Source organism: Cydia fagiglandana, chromosome 17 (genome assembly GCF_963556715.1).
Source record: "Cydia fagiglandana chromosome 17, ilCydFagi1.1, whole genome shotgun sequence".
Classification (NCBI taxonomy): Eukaryota; Metazoa; Arthropoda; class Insecta; order Lepidoptera; family Tortricidae; genus Cydia; species Cydia fagiglandana.
Window position 1 is genome coordinate 1,793,883 of NC_085948.1, and position 22,718 is coordinate 1,816,600.

Below are 22,718 nucleotides of genomic sequence, written 5' to 3' on the forward strand. Positions count from 1 at the left end.
CAGATAACGATTTTCGAGGTAAGCCTTCCGCCATCTATCCTGGCTCTTCACATCCCCAACGTATGCCATGTGCAATATACTTCGGCTGTATGCCAATGCCTGTGCTCGTAAAAGAGGTACACATGTAGTTTATGGAATTTGACGTTTTGCTACATTGCTTGTCTACATTGTCTGTGCTTTACATTTCATAACCTGTGGTTCCGTTCATTTCATTCGCTAAATTTATCGTACATCGTGTAGATATTATTGTGAAATTATTTATTTGTAATTGTATCCTAAATCTTTATTTATTTCCTATAGAAACGTCTGTGATATTGTTAATAAATAAGTAACACAAAATGTCGAATCCCTGGAAAAAAGTTACAGCGCCCGTGGCAGCAGAAAACTTATCGGACATAATGTCTGAACAGTATGCGAAAGGACTGCAGGTCCAAGAAGAAATAAAGTTCGCGGAACTGATATCTGATCAGCAAGTGTGTCCATCGTCATCCGATGCCATTCCTCCAGAGATCCTGCAGCAGTTACAGGATGCAAACTTGACAGAATACTGCGATTCAGATGCTATTATTGCAAAAGTGTTGCAATGTCAGTTCGACAAAGAATACGATGACGAAATCAAGAGAGTCGAGAAGAAGCGCAACGGAGATGCCAAAGTTTCCGTGTCATATGATAACTATCGCAATGTGCCCGAAAATCTCGTGTACGACACAGATTCGGAAGATGAGGATGTCGAAGTCGCAGCTAAGAAAGACTGGGATCGGTTTGAGACGAACGAGAAGGAATACGCGAGTCTGCCGAAACGGGGGTACATAATCAAGGATGGAGAGATGGTCACCAAGCACGACAGCGTGATCAACGGCCGTCGGAACGCGTGCCGCATCATGGCGTTCCCGCCCGAGGTGTGTACGGGCGACGGCGCTGGATTCGACATGAAACTGCCAAATTCTGTGTTCAACCATTTGAAGGAACAAACTAGACACCACCAGTCGCGTAGACATAAGATGTTGGACAGAAAAGAAAGCCAAGCTACTGCTGAAATGGGTCTTGATGAAGCTACTCGCCTGATTCTCTTCAAGCTCATTAACAATGGAATGTTGGAGGATATTAATGGTATAATCTCAACTGGGAAGGAATCAATCGTACTCCACGCTAACAGCGACCCCTCATTCCCAGACATGATTCTGCCTAAAGAATGCGCCATCAAAGTGTTCAAAACTACTTTGAATGAGTTCAAAACTCGCGATAAGTATATCAAAGCTGATTATCGCTTCAAAGACCGCTTTTCTAAGCAAAACCCAAGGAAAATCGTTCATATGTGGGCCGAGAAAGAGATGCATAACATGATGAGGATGCAGAAGATCGGATTGAACTGCCCTGACATGATTTGCCTGAAAAAACATATCCTTGTAATGTCCTTCATTGGGAGGGACAATAAACCTGCACCGAAGCTGCGAGATGCAATCCTAAGCCCCGAGAAATGGGAGAGTGTGTACAAGGAGGTTGTGGACGGTGTTCACAAGCTGTACAAGGAGGGGCACATGATCCACGCCGACCTGTCGGAGTACAACATCCTGTGGTGGGAGAACAAGTGCTGGTTCATTGATGTGTCACAGTCTGTGCAGCCGGACCATCCTAATGGATTAGAGTTCCTGCTCAGGGATTGCCGTAATATCAGCAATGTAAGATTTTTTTTACATACTATGGTACAACAGAATTTCCACAATTCTGACATCACTGAACCCAAAACTTATTTTAGCTATATTGCACAACATGACTTCAGTCTATTTTCTTTCAAAACAAACTTGTTTATCTTATCTATTAACTCAAGGTCATCTTAAGGACCCAATTTGTACAAAACTGCCTCATTATTGCATAATGTATGTAAATTATGTTTGTTACGCACAATATGCAGGACCACTAAATAATACAAATTATCCTTGAAACTCTTTATAAATATACTATCAAGTTTTACATATTTTCTGCTTAGTTTACAAGTTTACATAAATGCTTTTTACATTTCAGTTCTTTGAGAAAAAGGGGGTGCCAGAAGTAAAGACAGCTGAAGAACTCTTCAAGTCCATCACAGGTTTTGAAGAAGTGGATCTCAACATGCTGGAAGGAGTCCACACTACATACAACTCACTCTCCTCCCGTTTCGAAATAGCTCCAGACGACAACAGGAATGTCAGCTATCCGTTTGAATACTGCTGGAGTAAGAGCAGTGAATCAAAGCAAAAGAGTGACTCTGACATTGATTCTGATGATGATGAGTTTGAGGAAATGTGGACACAGTCGCAAAAGGCTAAGGCTGTTGATACCGCTTCAAACTTTGGTAACGAGGTTAATATTTCTGAACCAAGTACATCTATTGTCGATAAAGAAACCAACTTTGGTAATATCATTGATGTGTCATCGGTCGGGGATATAGGTAGTACTGAGAAGGAGAAAAAATCTTAAAAGATTGTATAGAGTCCATGGTGTACTCAAGTTATAGAGTTAAGGTGCAGTTGCTTATTGAAAGCGTAGCTACCTGTGGGTTAAGTAGGTGTTTGTATGAAATCTGTGTATGAAATACTTCAAATACTTTTTGTATGTTACACAATAAAACTGCCACCTTGTATTGCTGACTTTGACTATACTAATTGTTAAATTTTCTCCATTTAATTATATTTTAATATAGAATTAAATGGTTGACACGCAATGATTTACTTCCGAATGCTAACCTAAAGGGTTACTTGTTACTTGAACCCTAACAATGATTTTAGTTGGATAAATTAAGTACGGTCGAAAAATAATAAGTCATAGTTTGTTTATTTTTTTATTTTTAATCTCTTTTTGACAACTTATCCCGATTTCGTTGCATTTGTTTTCCCACCACGAATCCTACCAGTCCTTCGGGCGGCAATGAGGCCGACCTTGCGACCAGCACATGCTCCTCTATTGACCGTCGAAGCCTTGCCAATATGCTGATGATTACCACCACCATGGGGATGCTCCACAGGATTCATAGCAACACCGCGGACGTGCGGCCAGCAGTTACGCTTCACTTTATACTTGTTATACGCCCGACCAGCTTTGATTAAAGGCTTTTTGATACGTCCACCACCAGCAACGATTCCAACCATTCCTCTGTTGTTAGACGGCAAAACTTTTTTAGCACCAGATGGCAATTTCACTCTGGTTCTCATTGTGTCAGAATTATGAGCAATAACTGTAGCGAAATTGCCAGAACCACGAACAAGCCTACCTCTGTCACCGACCTTCTCCCCAGCAAACATTTTTGGTCAATATTCCGAAAAAGGCACCTATTTTAGGTCGCACAATTTAGGGGATCAAAATGAGGCACGTCGAATCGACGTCGTGGGCACGTCGAGTCGACATAAATGGGGAAAAAACGCACGTGCCGGCGACGTATTTATTGACGGTAAATTAGTGATTACAACCATTAGGTCAAAACTAGGTCATGTTTCCGACGTGGATTCGACGTCGCCACGACGTGCTGCGTAGTAGAAATGTACTAATTTGGTAATCTTTACCACCTTTAGACGTGATGGTGACATATTTTTATCCATATAATTACTATGCGAGGCAATATTTAGATGAGACGCGATGAAGAGAAAAAGAGACACAAACATTACGCTTATATATTCTTTTCACTCAGAAACAAAATGTCTAACAAGAAAACAACTCAAAGTTGTGCAATGATAATGGCGGCCACTAAGTCATGTAAAATAATTTAGGCCGATTACGCAGATGAAGAACGGTGAAATCAAGTGCGCAGAAAATTTTTTCGTGCAATATGTTAGGTTTACATACTAAACTATCGATGGGCTTTTGAAATATTAAAGTTTTCAACGTTTTATAAAATCAAAATGCATATATTTGCTTGTAATTGAGTGTTGTAATTGAATATTTGTGTGTGTGAATGTATTGACTCGATCAAAAATATTGTTTTATTTTGAATATTAGCACAATGAAGTACCGTGTGATGGCACCATTCAAGATATAAAGCAACTTAAATTATGCAATTTATATTTAGCATCTCGTTATAATGAAAGAAAATGGCGGCACAACCTTATGGTATCGATAGTACTTTACAAGTGTTTTTAACTATATGGTCGCAATTTGGTATCTATTTTAAGTAACATTTACCTAAAATTAGTAGCTAAATCGACATAAAATCGACGACCTAAAGGTCTCCGTATATTATATATTTTATTTAATAAATGCCTGAGTTTAGGTGTCTTTCCCGAGCAGTGGAAAACTTCTAATGTTACACCAATTCACAAAAATGGGTCACGCGCAGATATAACCAATTATCGACCTATATCTGTGCAATCTTGCATCCCTAAAGTATTTGAGAGTTTAATACATGACCTTTTGTATCCCTCGCTTGTTAATGCTATAATACCAGAGCAGCATGGTTTCATGAAAGGTAAATCTACAATCACTAATCTTACACTTTACACAAACTACCTATTTGAATCTATGGATAAAAGAATACAGGTTGACGTGATATTCACCGATTTCAGAAAGGCTTTTGACAAGGTGGACCATTTACTGCTTTTAGAAAAATTGGCTTACAATGGCATTCGGGGAAACCTCCTACGTTGGTTTATGTCGTACCTCTCTAACAGAACCCAAGTCATTGCCTTGAATGGGTTTAGGTCTAACCTCACAACGGTATCTTCTGGGGTAATACAGGGTTCTATTTTGGGTCCCTTGTTGTACATTATTTTTATAAATGACATTAAAGAGTGTTTTAAGAACTGTAGTATTCTAATGTTTGCAGACGACCTAAAGATATTTAAATCAGTTAAATCTCGTGATGACATTCACTTAATTCAAGATGATATCAACAATTTTACCTCGTACTGTCATAAGAATAAACTGCAATTAGCGGGTGATAAATGTTTGCACATGTGTTTTACTAAAAATAAAAAAAGGGCTATTGACACTGAATTTAGAATTGGCAATACGGCCATTACAAAAGTATCGTCTGTACGTGACTTAGGTATATTATTTGACAATAAACTTGATTTTAACAGTCACATTGAACGAATTATCTCTAAAGCATATCAAATGTTAGGATTTGTATTAAGAACAGCAAAAGTGTTTAAAAAATTATCCACGTACATTCTATTATACAAAGCTCTTGTTAGACCGCATTTGGAATATGCATCAATTGTGTGGAACCCATTTTACTCCAAGTATTCGAACGCAATTGAAATGGTCCAAAAAAAGTTTTTGCGGGCTACACATAGACGCTTAACTGGCAAACGCATGTCCTATTGTAATTTATTAAAACATTATAAGCTACCCTCCCTCGACTCAAGGCGCATGTGTTCTGATATGATGGTTCTCCACAACATCTGCCATGACAGGTACGACTGCTCAGAGCTGCTTGACAACATTTGCTTTAGGGTCCCCTCACGCAGTACCGCCCGCTCTAATGCCTTGTTCGCCGTCCCAACTTGTTCATCTAACGCTGGGATCCGCGCACCTTTGCGCCGCCTTTGCAATACTTACAATAAATTATTCACGGCCGTGGACATTTTCAACACAAACAGAGCACGATTCCAAAAACAAATTCTTGATATTCTAGCTGAGACAACATAATTTCTTTGTATATTTAGCTGGTTTCATTGCATCTTGTCGCTAGTGTGCGTTAGCTTAGTTAAGGTTACCGTAGCATACCTTTACCTATATTATGTATAGTTCTAAGTGAGAGCGTTTTAGGAGGTAGGTGCACATCTTTTGAATTATATAACTTACCATTAACTATTATGTACTTACTTCTGTTGTTTCTCCAATAAAGAAAATAAAATAAAATATAAGAAATAATTACGTTGCAAATACAACTAAAATGTCTTATTAGTACATTTGACCTATTGGTCAAACTTTGAAGTTAATTTTACCTAATGTTTCGACTTATTTTCAACCATTAAGTCCCTGACTTCATGGTCCCCGTATAAGAAATAATTACGTCGCATATACACCTAAAATGCCTTATTAGTACATTTGACCTATTGGTCAGGGTTCGAAGTTAATTATACCTAATATTTCGACCGATTTTCAACCAATAAGTCCCTGACTTCATGGTCTCCGTATAAGAAATAATTACGTCGCATATACACCTAAAATGCCTTATTAGTACATTTGACCTATTGGTCAGGGTTCGAAGTTAATTTTACCTAATAAATCGACCGATTTTCAACCAATAAGTCCCTGACTTCATGGTCTCCGTATAAGAAATAATTACGTCGCAAATACACCTAAAATGCCTTATTAGTACATTTGACCTATTTGTCAAGGTTCGAAGTTAATTTTACCTAATAATTCGACTTATTTTCAACCATTAAGTCCGTGACTTCATGGTGTATTTATGAAGTGAAATTTACGTTTTATTGTCCCTATATTTTGACTTGAAAGTAAAAGTGTCCAATACGTAACATTGTTGGTGACTTAGGACGTAATTTTTACTTAAATTGGTAAAACCTTCTTCGAGCCTAGGAAAAAATACTTAAAATGTTTGCTGGGTCTTCCAAGTTGCAGACAACTGTGCCTGCAGGCATCGCTCCGATTGGCATCACATTCCCAACTTGAAGCGTAGCTTTCATCCCGCAGAAAACAAACTGTCCAGTATACAACCCTTCAGGGGCGATTAGTAATTCCTTACGAGTCTTCAACTTGTAAGGATCTCGGAAGTGTACCACAGCTAGTGGTGCCCCGCGGCCAGGATCGTGTATTATGTCCTTTATGACCAGTGGCGGATTTGCAGTCTTTGCCGCCCTAGGCCCCAAGCCTTGTAGCCGCCCCTTTCTCAGCATTAGCACCCATCATATTGACTACATTTAGATCAGGCAACGAAAAGATATATTATAGAGGGAAATGCTTGGGACACATTTTTTACTTAGTAACTTTTTTGGACTCGTTAGGAGGTGAACATATCAAAAGTAGGGGGGTTTGGTTTGAAGGTCACATTTTTCGATTTTTCGCTTATTATATCTCAGAAACTATACGTCCTTGTGACATGATCATAGGAACATATGTTTTACGAAAAAAATAAGCAAATACTTATTCATTTTGAGTGACAGTTTGACTTTTTATGTACCTACGAAAACATTCAAAAAATCTAAAAAATAAACATAAGAAAAACATTTTTTTTTGCCTATTTTCTTAAATAACTGCTTAACTATTTATGGGTCATTCCATAATAAACGCTACCAAGGGTTGAAAAATGAAAACTGGTTTAAGAAGTCAAAACTAACCTATTTCCATAGAAAACATAGGTACCGAACCTTCATGTCACAAAAAAAAACTGAAAAAAAATATTTTTTTATGGTAGCTCCTGTACAAAAAAAATATTTTAAAACTTTTTTTGCATTTAATCCTGTGATGTGGGGTGTTGTTGGATAGATCTTTCAAAATGAATAGGTGTCACCTTCAACAAGTTTTTGATTAGGTAAGTGAATATTTTCGGAAATATTCGCATCGAAAGAAAAGTAATTATAATATCTTCGAGAAACAGTTTTTATTGTTAAGATAATGTATTTTAAAATAATTCAGCATTTATTACTTATATTTTTAATCGAATTTATTAAAAAGACAATAATTTCAATAAAATGAGCCATAATTTCGTATAAATCTGTTTTAATTTCGTACTCGTAACACCCGAAACGAACCATGAGTAACACCCGAAACAGGTAATTTATTTTATTAAAATTAAATAAAAAGTGATACTAAGTGTTACTTCAGTGTTTCAGTAGACTATACTAACTATTATTACTTGACATAAATAAAACTGGAGCTTACTTGATAAAATTCGCTTAATTATGCATTTTGGTACTGATGGTCAGAAGGTATAGGCCAATTCGCGTAACGCCCGAAACAGCTACTTTTTAGTGATTCTCTCGTTATTGCTCTTATACTTTAATTATGTGTACAGGATAAAATAATATTATCAAAGTAGTAGATGAATCAATAGTTATAACCTCCTAAGTATCCTAAAGTTATAAAAAAAAAATTGAGATTCTTACAATAAGCTCTTTGATTTGATATGTAACACGATATAGTTTGATTCGCGCACAAGTGTGGAGGGCCCTTCAGATATCGTAAAAAATGTAGGCTGTAGAAAATTTAACCAACTTTCATTTTGTATAATGATCATGTCGTTAGAACGCATAGTTTCCGAGATATAAGCGAAAAACTGAAAAATGTGACCTTCAAACCTCTCTCTTCCCCCGGCTCAAGGGCTACGGCCGGGGACTTTTGATATGTTCACCTCCTAGATAGTCCAAATAAAGTTAGATACAAATACAAAGTCAATAAATGTTCCGTGAACAAAGTTTTGTACGGAACACTAAAAATTGTGTTTCAAGCATTTCCCTCTATATATAGAGGGAAATGCTTAGGTACCTTTTTTTGAGAATTCGTTGCCTGGCTTAATTTTGAGTTATTTTTTGTTATCACCAGCGAATTTTTTGTCACAATTTGCCGCCCCTTATATCTCGCCGCCCTAGGCCCGGGCCTACTGTGCCTTATGGGAAATCCGCCACTGTTTATGACTCCCTTGATGTAGCCGTGACGTTCCGCGAAGTCCAGAGAACGGAGTTTAGGAGCTCCTTTCCTCTTGCTGGTGTGAGAAGCGAAGATGGAACCAGCGCCTTTGCGCTAAGCGCGAATCATACGACCCATGATTTTAGAGGGCCCGTTTTGAATAAATGAAGATCGATATGCCTTTTGATTACCCTGTATTGCACAACAGTTTGAAATACTTTAGGCGGCCCGGGTTTAAGGAGAGCGGCAGTTGGCAAGAAAGGACTTGAGAACAAAACTGTGCAAAATAAAACACGCTTTTATGTCGTTGGCAAAGAGTATATTATTGCTTAATTATTTACCTTATACATCTGTCAACTGTTAGCGCTGGCATTGGGACTTGGATCTTCTGTAATCTGTACAGCAAATTAGCATACCTAATTACCTACCAATACTTTCAAGCTGACAAAATACAACTTATCCATCCACCACAGCATGTTTCATGCGGACAGGTTCTCATGGACTCTCTTCACATCATTATTAAAGGCTTGCTACACGGTCGCCGACAAGCCTTCTAACCGTCTGACCTTGGTCTGTCCTTGGTCAGTTTTGGTCAAATTTTGTTGGTAACAACTTTCTACACGGTCCGGGACCGGCCAAGGCCACGCGCTCTGGGGGCTTGTCGGCGACCGTGTAGTAAGCCTTTTATCATTATACATTTTGTACCTAGTTACCTACTTGTTACAACATCCATAATAATATACATTTTGTCCATAGAAGTAGCATCCTATAGAAATGGTATACGCGTGCCTCCGTGAGGGACAAAACATACGCAAATGCGACACTGTGATTGGTCGAATTCATTTGTTGCCCACCATTCTCCATACTAAAAAAAAGGTGGGGAACAAATAAAATGTGAGACTGTGACAAGGACAAACAATAATAGCGCTTTCGCTGCTACTCCTACTGAAAGATACATAAGACTATCCCGTTCTGTCAGTTATCCCCACCACTCATGCCCAATCCAGTTTAATACTAGATTCATGATTTTGTCAGTAATTTCAAATGTTAATAAAGGCTTGCTACACGGTCGCCGACAAGCCTTCTAACCGTCTGACCTTGGTCTGTCCTTGGTCAGTTTTGGTCAAATTTTGTTGGTAACAACTGTCTACACGGTCCGGGACCGGCCAAGGCCACGCGGTCTGGGGGCTTGTCGGCGACCGTGTAGCAAGCCTTTTACTTCATAGAGACTCAGAGCAGGTTTACCATCATCGCCGATAAAATCCATAGCAAGTACATTTCCTATTGGAGCAACCGCATTGGCAACAGGCTGTGGAACATGAATCTAGTATTATAGGATGCTACTTCTATGCTGTGGAATGTATTAGTTCCCGTAAATCCCGTACATTCCGCGACTCGAAAAGGAAAAGATCTGTAGAGCCCATAAACGAGAATGGCAGATATGGGTGGATTTCATCACTAAAAATTTCACCATACAAAATTTTTATTTTTTTTAAAGTTTAATTTAACACGATTCTAGCTGTGTAAAGTAATAGAGGGCTGTATATTGAGGATATTTATGGTATTTATACAATCATTTGTGGCTTATATTAGAAGTTATCGCTTTCGGAAAATAAAAACGCAAGACGGTGATGAAAACCATGGTATGGTAATGACTCTTTTATGGACGGTAATGATACTGCAGGTACGGTAATGACGATTTGGGAACAAATTTATATATGTATAAAAAACGTATAAAAAAAATAAAAACTTTTTTTAATTGTAAGGATTTAGAACTTTAATAAACATTACAAATAACACGTTTTTGAACATAAGACTAGCTTCATAAATTATTTTCAGATAATTATAAAAAATACATTTTATTCATATAATAAATAAATATATAACAAGTATTTGTATTGTATAATTTTAAATAATTTATATTTAGAAATATGCAATTTATGTATTTTATTTTTTTGGGTTTTTTCAATGTTAAATCATATTATCAATTTTGTACTCTTATTATCAGTTTAAGCCCGCATCTTCTTTTATCTGCTGCATAACTTGGTATTTATATCATATTAAAAAATGGCTGGCTTACCAATGAGCGTAATTGTTATGATATATTACGTGTTTTTTTGATAGTTTGATTAATTACCTAAGTTTGTAATGTTTGTATTTTTGTTGTTTTATAAACTAACTTTAAAAATAGTTACAGTGATTTAAATCCATACATATTTTGTTTAATAGCTAAACATTTTTATATAATAAGTGTTTTATAAGTTGCAAGATCCCTACTTTTAATGCATGTCATAAGTTACAAAATGTTAGGTATTGGGCCGAATGGGTCGGGTGACTAACAAATGGTATAATTATTAATTGCTGTAATTATATACATCAATTAATGTAATATCATCAAAAAACATAAGGCCATCTGGATAGTGAGCCAGTACTGTAGCCTATGGTCGCTTAAAACTTAATAGATGTTGCTTGTTTAAACACAATGTTTTAACACGACTAACATGCAATTACAGACTCTAAGTTGCACGATACATATAGTATTAGATTATAAAAAAACAAAAAAAATACGTTCTAAGTTCTAAGTGACCTAAATTTTGCCTTTTTAGTCAACATGTTATATAAAACCTAACCATCCCTCTAGTGTGAAAGAAATAGTAATATCTTTTTCTACGTTTATGCTACATTTATAAGGTAGACATTATATAGTGTTAGAAGACATAGAAAACGTTTTTCAAACATACAGCTTAATATCATAGTGAATTATAACAAAATAACTAGAAAAGTTTCTGAGAACCGTCATCACTATACACATGAAATCATCACCGGTCGTCATTTTTTCCCGGTGATGATGGGTATGGTGTTGACGATTTGAGAGTTTCTTGTTTTTATTTCTAAAATGGGAATAATAGTAGTTAATGTCTTTGCCACACAATAAATTTCATGTAGTTTTCCATTCATTTCGGTAATTATTTCTAATATATCATTCGTAACTTCTTTAAACCATAGCATAACGGAGATGATGCTCTGTTGTGACAAACTACGTTTTACAAATTTGTTCGTCATATTTCTTACGATTCAATGATGTGAATTTATAGTGAAATAATTTTTTGCATTTTATACTAAAGTGAAAAATAGGGCAAGGACCTTTAGCGGTATTTTGTTGTTTATACACGGAGATAAGCTCACATTGACATAACCATGACGGTGTTGACGAATATTCGTGACAAAATTTTAAATATTTTTAAATGTACTTTCTCGATGAAGGAATTATTGGATATTTATTCATGTGTTAAACAACAACATGGAAAAGATAGAACTAAAAGAAAAATCGCAATCGTACGATAGGTATGCTATAATTTTCACTGCAAACAAAAAGGTTTAGATTTTTCCGGTAGACGGTGATGATTTTAGACACATGAAACATTTTATATAAAAAAAACTATTAAGTTATTGGAGATGGTAATTGAAGGAACATTAAGATAATAGTTCTTAAAAACATATAAAAAAGTTGCAACTCGTACAACGCACTAGTTTTTTTTTATAAAGACCGAACTTTTCGCCCGATTTTGAAATCCACCCATATGCAGGTTTACCAACTGCTTAAAAATTAAGAGGAAAAAGTTTGTGTAAAATGCAAGTAACAAAATAAATCATTGCGAAACTTATAGACAACATATATAATACGTAAGCGATCACCTGCAGATGTTTAGTGCAACGTGACGTAACTTTGTTTAGTTTTAATAAGTTTATAGTGTGTGAGTGTTAGTGCTAAGGTGTATTATTAACTCGACAAAGTTTTTAATCAATTTAATTCGTTATCGCGTTAAGAGCTTGATACGCCTTACAGTAGTTGTATCCTTACGTTGCAGTAGAGGATATATCACAAAGGGTTCAGGAACATTAACATAGGTAGCTGCACCAGCACACAAAGTAGTACCTACGTAATACTTGGTCATACCCATACATAATATTGAAGTGGATCAAAATAAAAACAACATGCATAATAGTTCAAATAGAACCGTTTTTCCCCCGAAGGGTAAAAAACGGATATTTAGGTTCCTGCCGAAGCTTGAACCACATTATGAGATAACACCCTTGTAACTCAGCCCTAATCAAGCGAATTCATCAACTAGTAGCGCCATCTATCGCGCCACTCAAGTACTAATGTCGCCCGGTTGCCAGCGCTCGGCTGCTTTCTCTTCAGTACCACATAAGCCGGCAAGGCCCTTAGGTGTGGTTCAAGCTTCGGCAGGAACCTAAATATCCGTTTTTTACCCTTCGGGGGAAAAACGGTTCTATTTAGGTGTCCGTGCCTTCGCTTGAACCACATTATGAGACGTGTTTAAACCTCTGCCGGCGCTGGTCCGGGCGTACTGTGACTGATAATATTTATTATTTATGCAAAAATCACATAATAAGAACGTGGTCTTGAAATTTATTCCATATAGATATACTAAAGGATTGTTTGCGTCAAACTAGATTTTCCTTATTTGAAATTACCGATAGATGAGACAATTGTTAGCACTGACTGGCAACATAAGTTATCCGTTGCGACTATAAAATTACTTAACTTTTTATATAAAACAAAACTGTGTAATTATTAGTTGAAAAACTGTCCCTAAAATCATAATTAAAGATATAAGAAGGTACTTGTAGGTCGTACAATTTTTAAGTGTAACCACTATCTGTAGTAGTAGCTCTGATGCATGTAACGTGAACCACATCGAGTGAGTTTTACATTAAACCCGTCCAAACTACCTCTGATGCTTTCCTTACAATAGCCCACTAGGTGATAAAAAGGTTTTGTTGTATGATGTAATGATATTACTACTACTTATCTACTGCTTACCACAAAAATAGCACTGTCGGCCCATCAACTGTTTAAAATTTGTAACTAATTGGAAAAGCTTGGGTCCTCTCTGATCTCTGATTTATCGTATTTTCCAACAATTTAATATAAATTGGTAAGTTGCATCATATGATAGGCCAGATGTAATGTTATATACGTCTATGTGGACAAATAACCAAATGTTCGTAAGTATAGGTACCCACTAGAATACGTCATTGTCATTATTTAGATATAAATAGTTATTGACTAGGTATACCAGGTTTATTTGTTAATGGGCTATCATTACATAAGGACAACATATTCCGTAAACAAATGAGTAAAACCAAAAAATTATAAACATGATGTACTTATTTGTGGAAGCCATTGAGATTTATTTCGAATCGAGTACTCCTCTGCCTGAAAGTAGCGTCAGAAAGTGAAGAAGAAAATACAACACTTCATGATTTAATGTATGCGTTACTAACTAGTAACAACTCTCAGCAGTAGTTTCAACTGAGCCGATAATACATCCTACCTTACTGATTAGTTTTAGGCGAGGGTTGCTTTAAAAACAACCATATTAATAGTAATTCATGAATAGATATTAATTCTTATATGAAAAGGCCTCCTAGTCCTCCTACCTATTTCAAGTGTCAATTATGAATCACAGATAACTGGAAACATGCCAATTAAGCTGGTGCCGGGTCAACCAAGCTTTTATATTATATGCTTGTCAGTCATGTATTTAACGAATGAACAAAATCACTGACACGCAGGTGACAATCGTATGAAGGCGATGATTATGAATTTAAAGTGATGCTGACAACTCCAGTTGTTGTGGATGACATCTCTCCATGATATTGTGCGTAGACTGAAGATCCGTCTACCAAGTAGAATATTTTAGAAGATTTTTTAATCTTTGAATAATTCCAATGCCTTCACCTATAATTTTTAGGCTAATTATAACATAGGCTTGTAATTGTAGGTTGTTTAAAGTTCACTCTTTCTGGTGGCAAGCTGATTCCCAAACTGAAGATTTTATGGTTCGCGCGCTGGTAATGGATTGTACGATGCTTTATTGTTAGACTTAGCACGATTTGTGAGTTTTTAATGCTTTTGTAGACATACAATATTCTATAAGAGTGTAAAAAACCCCTTGACTGATGATGGAAGACTCTTTGACTAAGAAAAGAGGAGGTGGACCTATCCACTTTAAATTGTAGTGCAACCTTTACAAACCAATTGCGAAACTTTCGTAACACCCAGACAAATTAAAACATTATTATTATTTGTATATGGTGAGAACCAATAAGTTCTTGGCATTATAGCATTGTAGTTGCACAAACCACGGGTGTCTCATGATATCATCTAATCTCAAGTGCAGCGCCAGCACCGGCGCGCGCGGGCGATGCTGTGGCACAATTCCTGTCAAACCTTAACATGTGTATACGCATTCATTACCAAATATTAATTTGATTACTTAATTTGTACTTTGAAGCCCCAATCCGCATTAGGCCAGCATGGGGACCCTAGCCCAAGCCCTCTCGCGAGTGAAAAGAGGCCTGTGCCCCGTAGTGGGACGTATATAGGCTGAATTATTATTATTAATAATTTGTAGGTACTTTGGTTAGAAATTTAGCAATACAAGGACGTTGTATGTTGTTTATTGGCTTTCGTGCAATTAAGTTGTGTATCAATTGATTTTAGACTGTTTTTATTGTCGTGAGGGAACCCTAGGGTTAATTAGGCATCATGATGCCCACAAATAAACAATTATTTGATGATCTTGGCCTTTCTGCGACATATTATATTTATGTCACTACCTTGACGTAATCATAGAATAAATAATAGTATGTACTGTAGGTACAGAAGGTTCACTCTCTAACAAAACGCGTCTATTACGACAGATTATGACCGCAAGGTGGCGCAAACGCGAGCAGGTGTCCGTTACATAGCGGTGCGCGGCAACTACTAGTGCTAGACACCAAAATTGGTGTGGGCCGCATGTACTTGGAGCGACGCGACAAAATCGCGGAGTGAGCTACGCCTGACGTAACACTGATATATGTCTACAGATATCTTATATTCAATGATGTAAGCATATTATCATGAATATATGAATATATGAATTGTAGTTGTCTTCACAACTAATGCTGTAATTCTATTAGCAGCACATCTGCCCTATAACCAAGATACGATGATTTTGTAGGGTACTACACCTGGAACTCTAATTGCTTGCATTGACGATGATGTTTCCAATTACATGCCCTACTAGACTTGTTACAACAGTATGCTGTAAACCCTGGAGCCCCTGGACTACTACCTTTCAGCTAAGCTTGTAGTACTTAGATCTGGCAATGCTGCAATGTCAGCAGAACTAGTGTTGATTTTTAGAGTAAATTGCAGGCTCTATTTAATCGGCGAACATATTTGTAGTCATGATTCACTACCAGGATCACATTTCGGTTAGATCTTGCATTTTGCCTGAACCACCGTATGTTGTTATTCTTTATAAAATCATGTGAGTACTTCCTTATCTGCCAAGGAAGCCTCTCATCTGGAAATCGAAAGAAGGATATTTCTGATCCGTGTTCTTTCAGAATCCGGTATCTGCTATCGGTGACTGCCTGCAAATATTTTCTACATATTACGGATAGTATGTACGTTTACGTACGTTGTACATTTGTATGTATATTGGCTTGCTCCGCAGTCCACTTGGTTTCAAAGTTTCTGAAGTGACTTCATTTTAATTTATCTATTTGGAAAAATTAAACAATCATAATTTAGATGAAGGTAAAGCCGTGGACCGTGGCTGTTGGTTCGACAGCTTAGTCCCTTAGTCGGCTTCACCTCTAATTCAATACGCGATTTTTCGAAACAGAATCAGTAACTCCACTCTAACTCAACTTACGAAAAATCTTATCATAAATTCTTTATTTATTTACATAAGTAATTTGAAGGGGCGCTTCATCGTCTACATAGGCATAACAATTACCACTAAAGAAGCCGATGTTTCACCTCCTATTGAACAATCATGGGTAACTATGCGGATTGCCATACTAAATTAAAATTGTACTATATAGAGTCCTTTTAGACATTATGTAAAAGCACCTCCTACAAATGCCGTCTATTTCCGATAGTTATATCACCAGTAGTAGTTCATTTCCTTTGAAATTGAACTATGTAACGTTTACGGTCAACGTTTTATGATGCATGATTGTTATACCGACGGCGCAGGTTGATTCACAACCCGCTGCTTAGATACTCTTCCGAAGTGGAGCTTGTTGCTTACAGCATTAAAAATGCCTTTGTCAGTTCGGTCTCTTGGACGGAATGCGATCCTGCCCCTGTGTTTTCAAGATATTACTCTTAGTTCAGTGGTCTCAGTTTCACAGCTACATAGTAGACGATTTAACCTAAGTAAAAGATTTATCTGTGACAGGTCGCAATTTTTTAGCTAATGGTCAATATTTAGAGATGCTTCAGTATTCCCAAAGACACTATTAAGTCTCATAGTCATTCATCATTTAAGAGAGGGATTTAGTGCGATGATTATACACTCATATATATCATTAACTCTTTATTTATTTTCAGGTTTAGAGCCGCAATAAAGAGATATCTTTTGTTAGCCTATGACAGAGCCGTTAATGAATTGGCATTATACGTGTATTGGTATTCCTATTTAGAAGAGAGAGTTTTAGTCTTCTTTCCTTCTTTAAAGCTAACGTCAATTTTTTCTTGCCTCCCCCTCTCTCTTTTTGGTATAGGATCTAGTTGGGCAAAGTATAACACACGGTTTTTCACTTTGTACTCTTCCCTTTTCACAGTTTCTTAACTGCTATTTTCCATGGCCAGTTAGTCATTCAGTTTAGGATCCTCAGAATGTATATTTTTGGTTTGTTTGGTATCTCACGGCAATTGAGATGGCAGTTATCGACCAAGACCAACATTTGTACACGACCAAGACGGAAACCGTCCTTTTTTTTCCCGGCAGGTTGAAACAATTACTGTAACTACATTTCGTTATCAATTTCGCGCCAAACCCGCCAATAGGAATTCTGCTGCTCGTCGTTCTAAAAGGTGACACACCATTTGGTCGGCTACAATGATGATGACGTCTACTAACTGGGTCGCACATTGGTTCATGACCATGCAGATTTTAAATGCGAGTCCGGCCGTGCAGACATCGATCGATAAAGCGACCAATAAGTCGTCCACTACCGTGTTAGTGGTAGGCCATGAGACTGATGAGACAACGGTTTTTGTTTAACAAGATAACGTCATTTCAATGTCATTTCAGAGGACGATGCGATATCGTCTCATAGGACGACGCATTAATGTCTCACGATACGACAAAATGTAGTCTTATGGAACAACGCAATGTAGTCCCTTGGGACGCAATATCCTCTTACGGGACGATACCACAAGATGGCGCAATGTCTTCTCACATGATGACGTAATTCATCGCGATGCCTGTCGTATCACAGGATGACGCCTTATTGTTTACAGGACGACGCTTGATGTCCCACAGGGCGATGTCATGTCATCTCACGGGACTACGCTATGGCGTCTCACGCAACGACGCTTGTCGTCCAACGAGACGACGCCATGTGCCATTTATACCCGTATTCTGTTCAATGATGATGGCCATAGGAGCTCACTTAGTCTCATCGCTGGTCCACGGGCACTGAGCGAAATGTCACAAGGTCTTTTAACGAGTCGATGCTCGTTGTCTTACAAGACGCTGCCATGTCATCTGTCAGGACGATCACGGGACGACGCCATGTCGTCTCGCGGGACGACGCCTTGTAGTCTCGCGGGACGACGCCTTGTCGTCTCACGAGACGACGCCATGTCGTCTCACGGGACGACGCCATATCGTCTCACGGGACGACGCCTTGTCGTCTCACGAGACACGAGACGACGCTTGTCGTCTCACAGGACGACGCCATGTAGTCTCACGGGACGACGCCCTGTCGTCTCACGGGACGACGCTTGTTGTCCCACAGGACAAGGCCATGAGGCGTAAGTACCCGTGTACTTTTTATGACGGTGCCTGTAGGAAGGTCACTGCGTCTCGTCGCTGGGCCATGGGCACCGAGCGGAATGTCACGAAGTCGGAGATTTACAAAATATTTTTTCGATTTAAATTTCTCGATCTTTTTAAACTTGCTTTGTAAACGTGTTGCTCGGCTGAGTTACAAAAGCGTACTGAAGAGAAAGCAGCCGAGCGCTGGCAACCGGGCGACATTAGTACTTGAGTGGCGCGATAGATGGCGCTACTAGTTGATGAATTCGCTTGATTAGGGCTGAGTTACAAGGGTGTTATCTCATAATGTGGTTCAAGCGAAGGCACGGACACCTAAATAAAGCATACTTGGGAGAACAGAAATACTTAGATCAATTTGAACATTTTGAACTGGTTTCTGATGTAAACAATTCCAAACAAAAACAAGGCATTCGACGAATGAAGATTAAAGAGTATAAAATTATTGAGAATGAAAAAGCTATTGCAAGATCACCTGCTTACTATAAATTTGATAGATCAACAACACAAACTTTAGAAATGCTTATTACCCAACAGCATTCAGGGGGATTTCATAATATTGTTGGTAAAGGAATAAACTCTGTAGTGATACATGCACACTGTTATTGGAATTATCTTTATCACGCATACTCAGACGGTAATGCTGTTAAAGTATACAAATTGAGTAATTGTGTAGAAAAAAACAATGCTATATATAAGCGTGTGCAAAGAGAAAATGAACATTTGGAGATTTTACGAAGTCAGCATTTCTCTGACAACACTCCACGTCCGTTGTATAAGAATAAAAATGTTATTATTATGAGTTTCATTGGATCAAATCAGGAATCCGCGCCATCTATATCAACACTTCCGTCTCAAAAGTTGAGTGATACTTATGACGAAATTGTGAAAGAGATAGAGACATGGTACAAAAAATTGGGTTTAATACATGGGAGTCTCTCAGCAAGTAAAATTGTTTGGTTGGATAGTTTATATTTTATAGGGTGGTCACATTCTGTGAGGAAGGATCATCCCATGGCCTTAAGAAAGCTAATGAAAGACTGTCAGTTTGTTTCAATGGTAAGTTACAATTGTACTTAGAGCCCATACAGGGAGCTCACAAGTAAAGGAGCCCATTTCTGATTTGACTTTTTTTTTCGGTTGTGATCTTATTTTGATACCTTGTTTGATAGCTCACGGTGATTGGTGCATGCAAAATTAATAGAATGTCGTGCGTGAGGGTGGTATTCCATCTGTCCAATATCTTTGTTCAATGTGTATTGTGTCTCACATTTTGTTTAATGAGAGTGAGACGCAATGACATTGGACAGGTGGAATATCACCAAGGCTATTGTCTAAATCGATCTCTTAAACCATAACAAATGGTTGAATTAGAATCAACCTCCAGTTCTGTATTATAATTGTGTTGCTATAGCTTTCACATTTTTTCCAGTTTTTCAAAAGCAGAGGAGTCTCAGTGAGGAGTGCTGAGGAATTGTTCAAGGCAATCACAGGGCTTGAGAAGATTAGCAGCAAAGTTCTAGAAGTAGTACACAAAGATTTATGGAAGGATCCGCAGGCATCCAACCCCAACAGAAAAACTACTCAAGGTCCTAAAACCACTCAGAATCGTTTTAAATGTTAAGGAAATAAAACAATTGGATTGTTTGTAACATAATATATATTATGATTTCTGCTTCATATGCGATTATGCTTTACCAAATCTAGCCTTATATTATACAACATATAGTTCATTTCTTGTTCACTTCATGCGTCACGAGCGTTGTTGTCCACATGCGTGAGTAACTCGGAGCCGACTTCTGCTGTATATGTAGTACCAATAAAGTACCAAAAACAACCTTAATAGGTACGAAACAGAGTTTATTTTTTGTTCACTTCACTTTCCGTTTCACGCGCGGCATGCGCTCACGGGTAATGCTGCACGAGCGTGACACGTAAGTCTTGTGAAGAACGAAAAATCGTACACATCTCGGAGACGATTGCTGCCATAAATGCGATAAAGCTTAACCAAAAACAGCCTTATATCTTAACACATAGAGTTTATTGTTCACTTCATGGTCGTAGCGACAAGCGTGAGCAGGTCCTGCTGCGCGGGCGTGAGCGCGGGGCGTAGCTCGCAGGCGGCGCGCGCTAGAGCCTGTGCGTCGCGGGTCACGTGAGACAAGATGGCCGACTGGAGTTTAAGCTGTAGGTCCACGTTGAATGGTATTGCTGCAGACAAGTAAATATTCTTTATTATGTACCATAAAGTAAAAAAAAAAAAAACAGAAAATGAAATAAAACTAGGTAACAAGAGATCGCTAATTAGCAATAACAGGTCTTATCTTTTCCATAAAACCTTTGGGTTACAGGAAACTTAGTTAATGCAGAAATTATTTTTAAGTAAAGTTAATAGAAATCTTTACTTGATGAAGGGCTTTTAATGATAAAATGTTCATGTTTATCGAAAAAAGATATAAAACATAAAATGGCTGCAAAAACTGTGATCTGCATAAATAAAGTTAAATAAAAAAAAAGTTTTTCTTACCATCACTGTCAGCATCATTAAGTATACCATTGAATAGTTGTTTTAGGGATTCCACCTTTGCATCACCTTTTGGGTCCATATAAAGGGAAAGGAGTATTCGGCTTAGTTGGATTCTGTGAACATTAAAAAAAATCAAAACATTTTGAAAATTTTCTAACTTCTGGTAACTACCAACATTAAGGGTTCTGCACTTTTTAGTATTTGTTGTTATAAGAAATACATCACCACCAGAACACATCATCTGTGAAAATTTCAACTGTCAAGCTATCACGGTTCATGAGATACAGCCTGGTGACAGACAAACAGACAGAGTCTTAGTAATAGGGTTTTACCCTTTAGTTTTTAGTTTAACCCTAAAAAATAATTCTCAGTTGTTACCAGCATCAGTTGTAACAAATTGGTAGTTGGGGATAACCCAAATAAATTATAAATTAGAAACTTTACAGCTAAACATACAACCTCAAAAAAAAAACTACTAGGTACTTACTCTGCAAGAACATCCTCTGGCAGATTAACATTGGAGTCTACCAGTTCATTTGCTTTTTCTAAGGCTATATCATATTTTCCTGAAAAAAAACAATTATTATTTATCATAATTTGTGGCATGGCTATTTTATGTTATTTAAATACTACTAAATTAATCAATGCCAAGTAATTTACCACAGTCAATAAGGAGATTAATATAATTCTTCACAAACATGATCCTCATGGTTGGATCTTGTACTAAAGCCAGTGCTTGTTCATAGTAAGATACCGCTTCACACTTAAGGTTCAACATCACAAGGTCAGCGGCCAGCTCACTCAGTAGGGACAGGCGGATGGAGGACCTTTCTGGATACTTGGTCAGGGCTTGGGTGAAGCATCCAATGGCTGCCTGGAAATAAGAATGAAGACTATCAACGAATAGATCTTTTTATAGTGTTGCACTGTTGGTTGGTAATCAAAGATTGGGATATTATGAAAACTTCTTTTACTTGTTATTGCAAAAATTGTACGTTTTGATATCATTTGATTTATGTGAAAATGGTAACAGGTCTCTTTGCATATCTCCAGGGTATAATACATTTAATTGAAATAAAAAATATGAGCATAATTGAATCTTTTCTGCACCAAATTATAGACCTCTGGTTGACTAGTAGAGAAAAATTTTTGGGATTAAGTCCGCCGCTTGTAAATTCTTCTTTGATTGTGTAATAAAATTAAAATAAATATTGATTCTCTCATATCTCACCTCTAGATTTTCTCTATCAGGACTACAAAACTTTAATGAACGTAATTTTTTCTCCGCCTTCATAAAATGTCTCGCTGCAGTCACAAGATACTCCGCTTCGCCCAAAAAATTGCCAACAGACGCTTCGCACTTGGCTGCCCCAATATAGCAATGTCCAGCAAATGTAGGTTGCTCGGAGTACTCGCATTGGATAGCTAGCGCTATGAACTCGTTGGTAGCTTCAGAAATATTCGGCTTCCTTAGGAAACGCCTGTAAAAAACCCTTTGTATTAACGAAACTGTAACGAGTTTAATACAGTACATAGACTCGGTGCTACTTACTTTTTTAATTTAGTGTTTATGTTCATGAACTGCTCATTGAAACTCGCATTTAAATCAGTAGACATTGTGGATAAAATTTAAGCACACAGTTATATCAGAAACAGACGAATTTTCACTAAATACTGAAATTAATTACGAATCAAAACATAGCTTTGCTGTCATGACAGTTTTGACAACTTTGACATTCCTTTAGTTTTTTAATTTC

At 37.4% G+C, this 22,718-nt stretch overlaps 4 protein-coding genes across 9 annotated transcripts in view; 2 read left to right on the top strand and 2 right to left on the bottom strand.

Moving 5' to 3' along the window:
- Nucleotides 1-22,718, top strand: part of LOC134672789 (RNA-binding protein lark) — a 529,293-nt gene that overhangs the window by 134,383 nt on the left and 372,192 nt on the right. The gene's annotated exons all lie outside the window — the stretch shown is intronic.
- Nucleotides 195-2,620, top strand: LOC134672782 (serine/threonine-protein kinase RIO3). Its single transcript, XM_063530726.1, has 2 exons — nucleotides 195-1,679; nucleotides 2,023-2,620. Exons 1-2 carry the CDS (start codon nucleotides 339-341, stop codon nucleotides 2,455-2,457), a joined length of 1,776 nt encoding a protein of 591 aa, XP_063386796.1. The 5' UTR covers nucleotides 195-338; the 3' UTR covers nucleotides 2,458-2,620.
- Nucleotides 2,808-6,770, bottom strand: LOC134672858 (large ribosomal subunit protein uL2-like; the record flags this gene model as incomplete). The annotated part of the gene is made up of 2 exons (XM_063530808.1): nucleotides 2,808-3,260; nucleotides 6,537-6,770. Coding segments are annotated over 2 exons (651 nt in total), but the record flags the coding sequence as incomplete, so codon positions are not given.
- Nucleotides 19,855-22,698, bottom strand: LOC134672795 (40-kDa huntingtin-associated protein). Its single transcript, XM_063530755.1, has 6 exons — nucleotides 22,514-22,698; nucleotides 22,193-22,442; nucleotides 21,622-21,835; nucleotides 21,449-21,527; nucleotides 20,962-21,074; nucleotides 19,855-20,645 (listed from the first exon to the last, which is right to left on the bottom strand). The coding sequence occupies exons 1-6, from the start codon at nucleotides 22,576-22,578 to the stop codon at nucleotides 20,482-20,484; spliced, it is 885 nt and encodes a 294-aa protein (XP_063386825.1). The 5' UTR covers nucleotides 22,579-22,698; the 3' UTR covers nucleotides 19,855-20,481.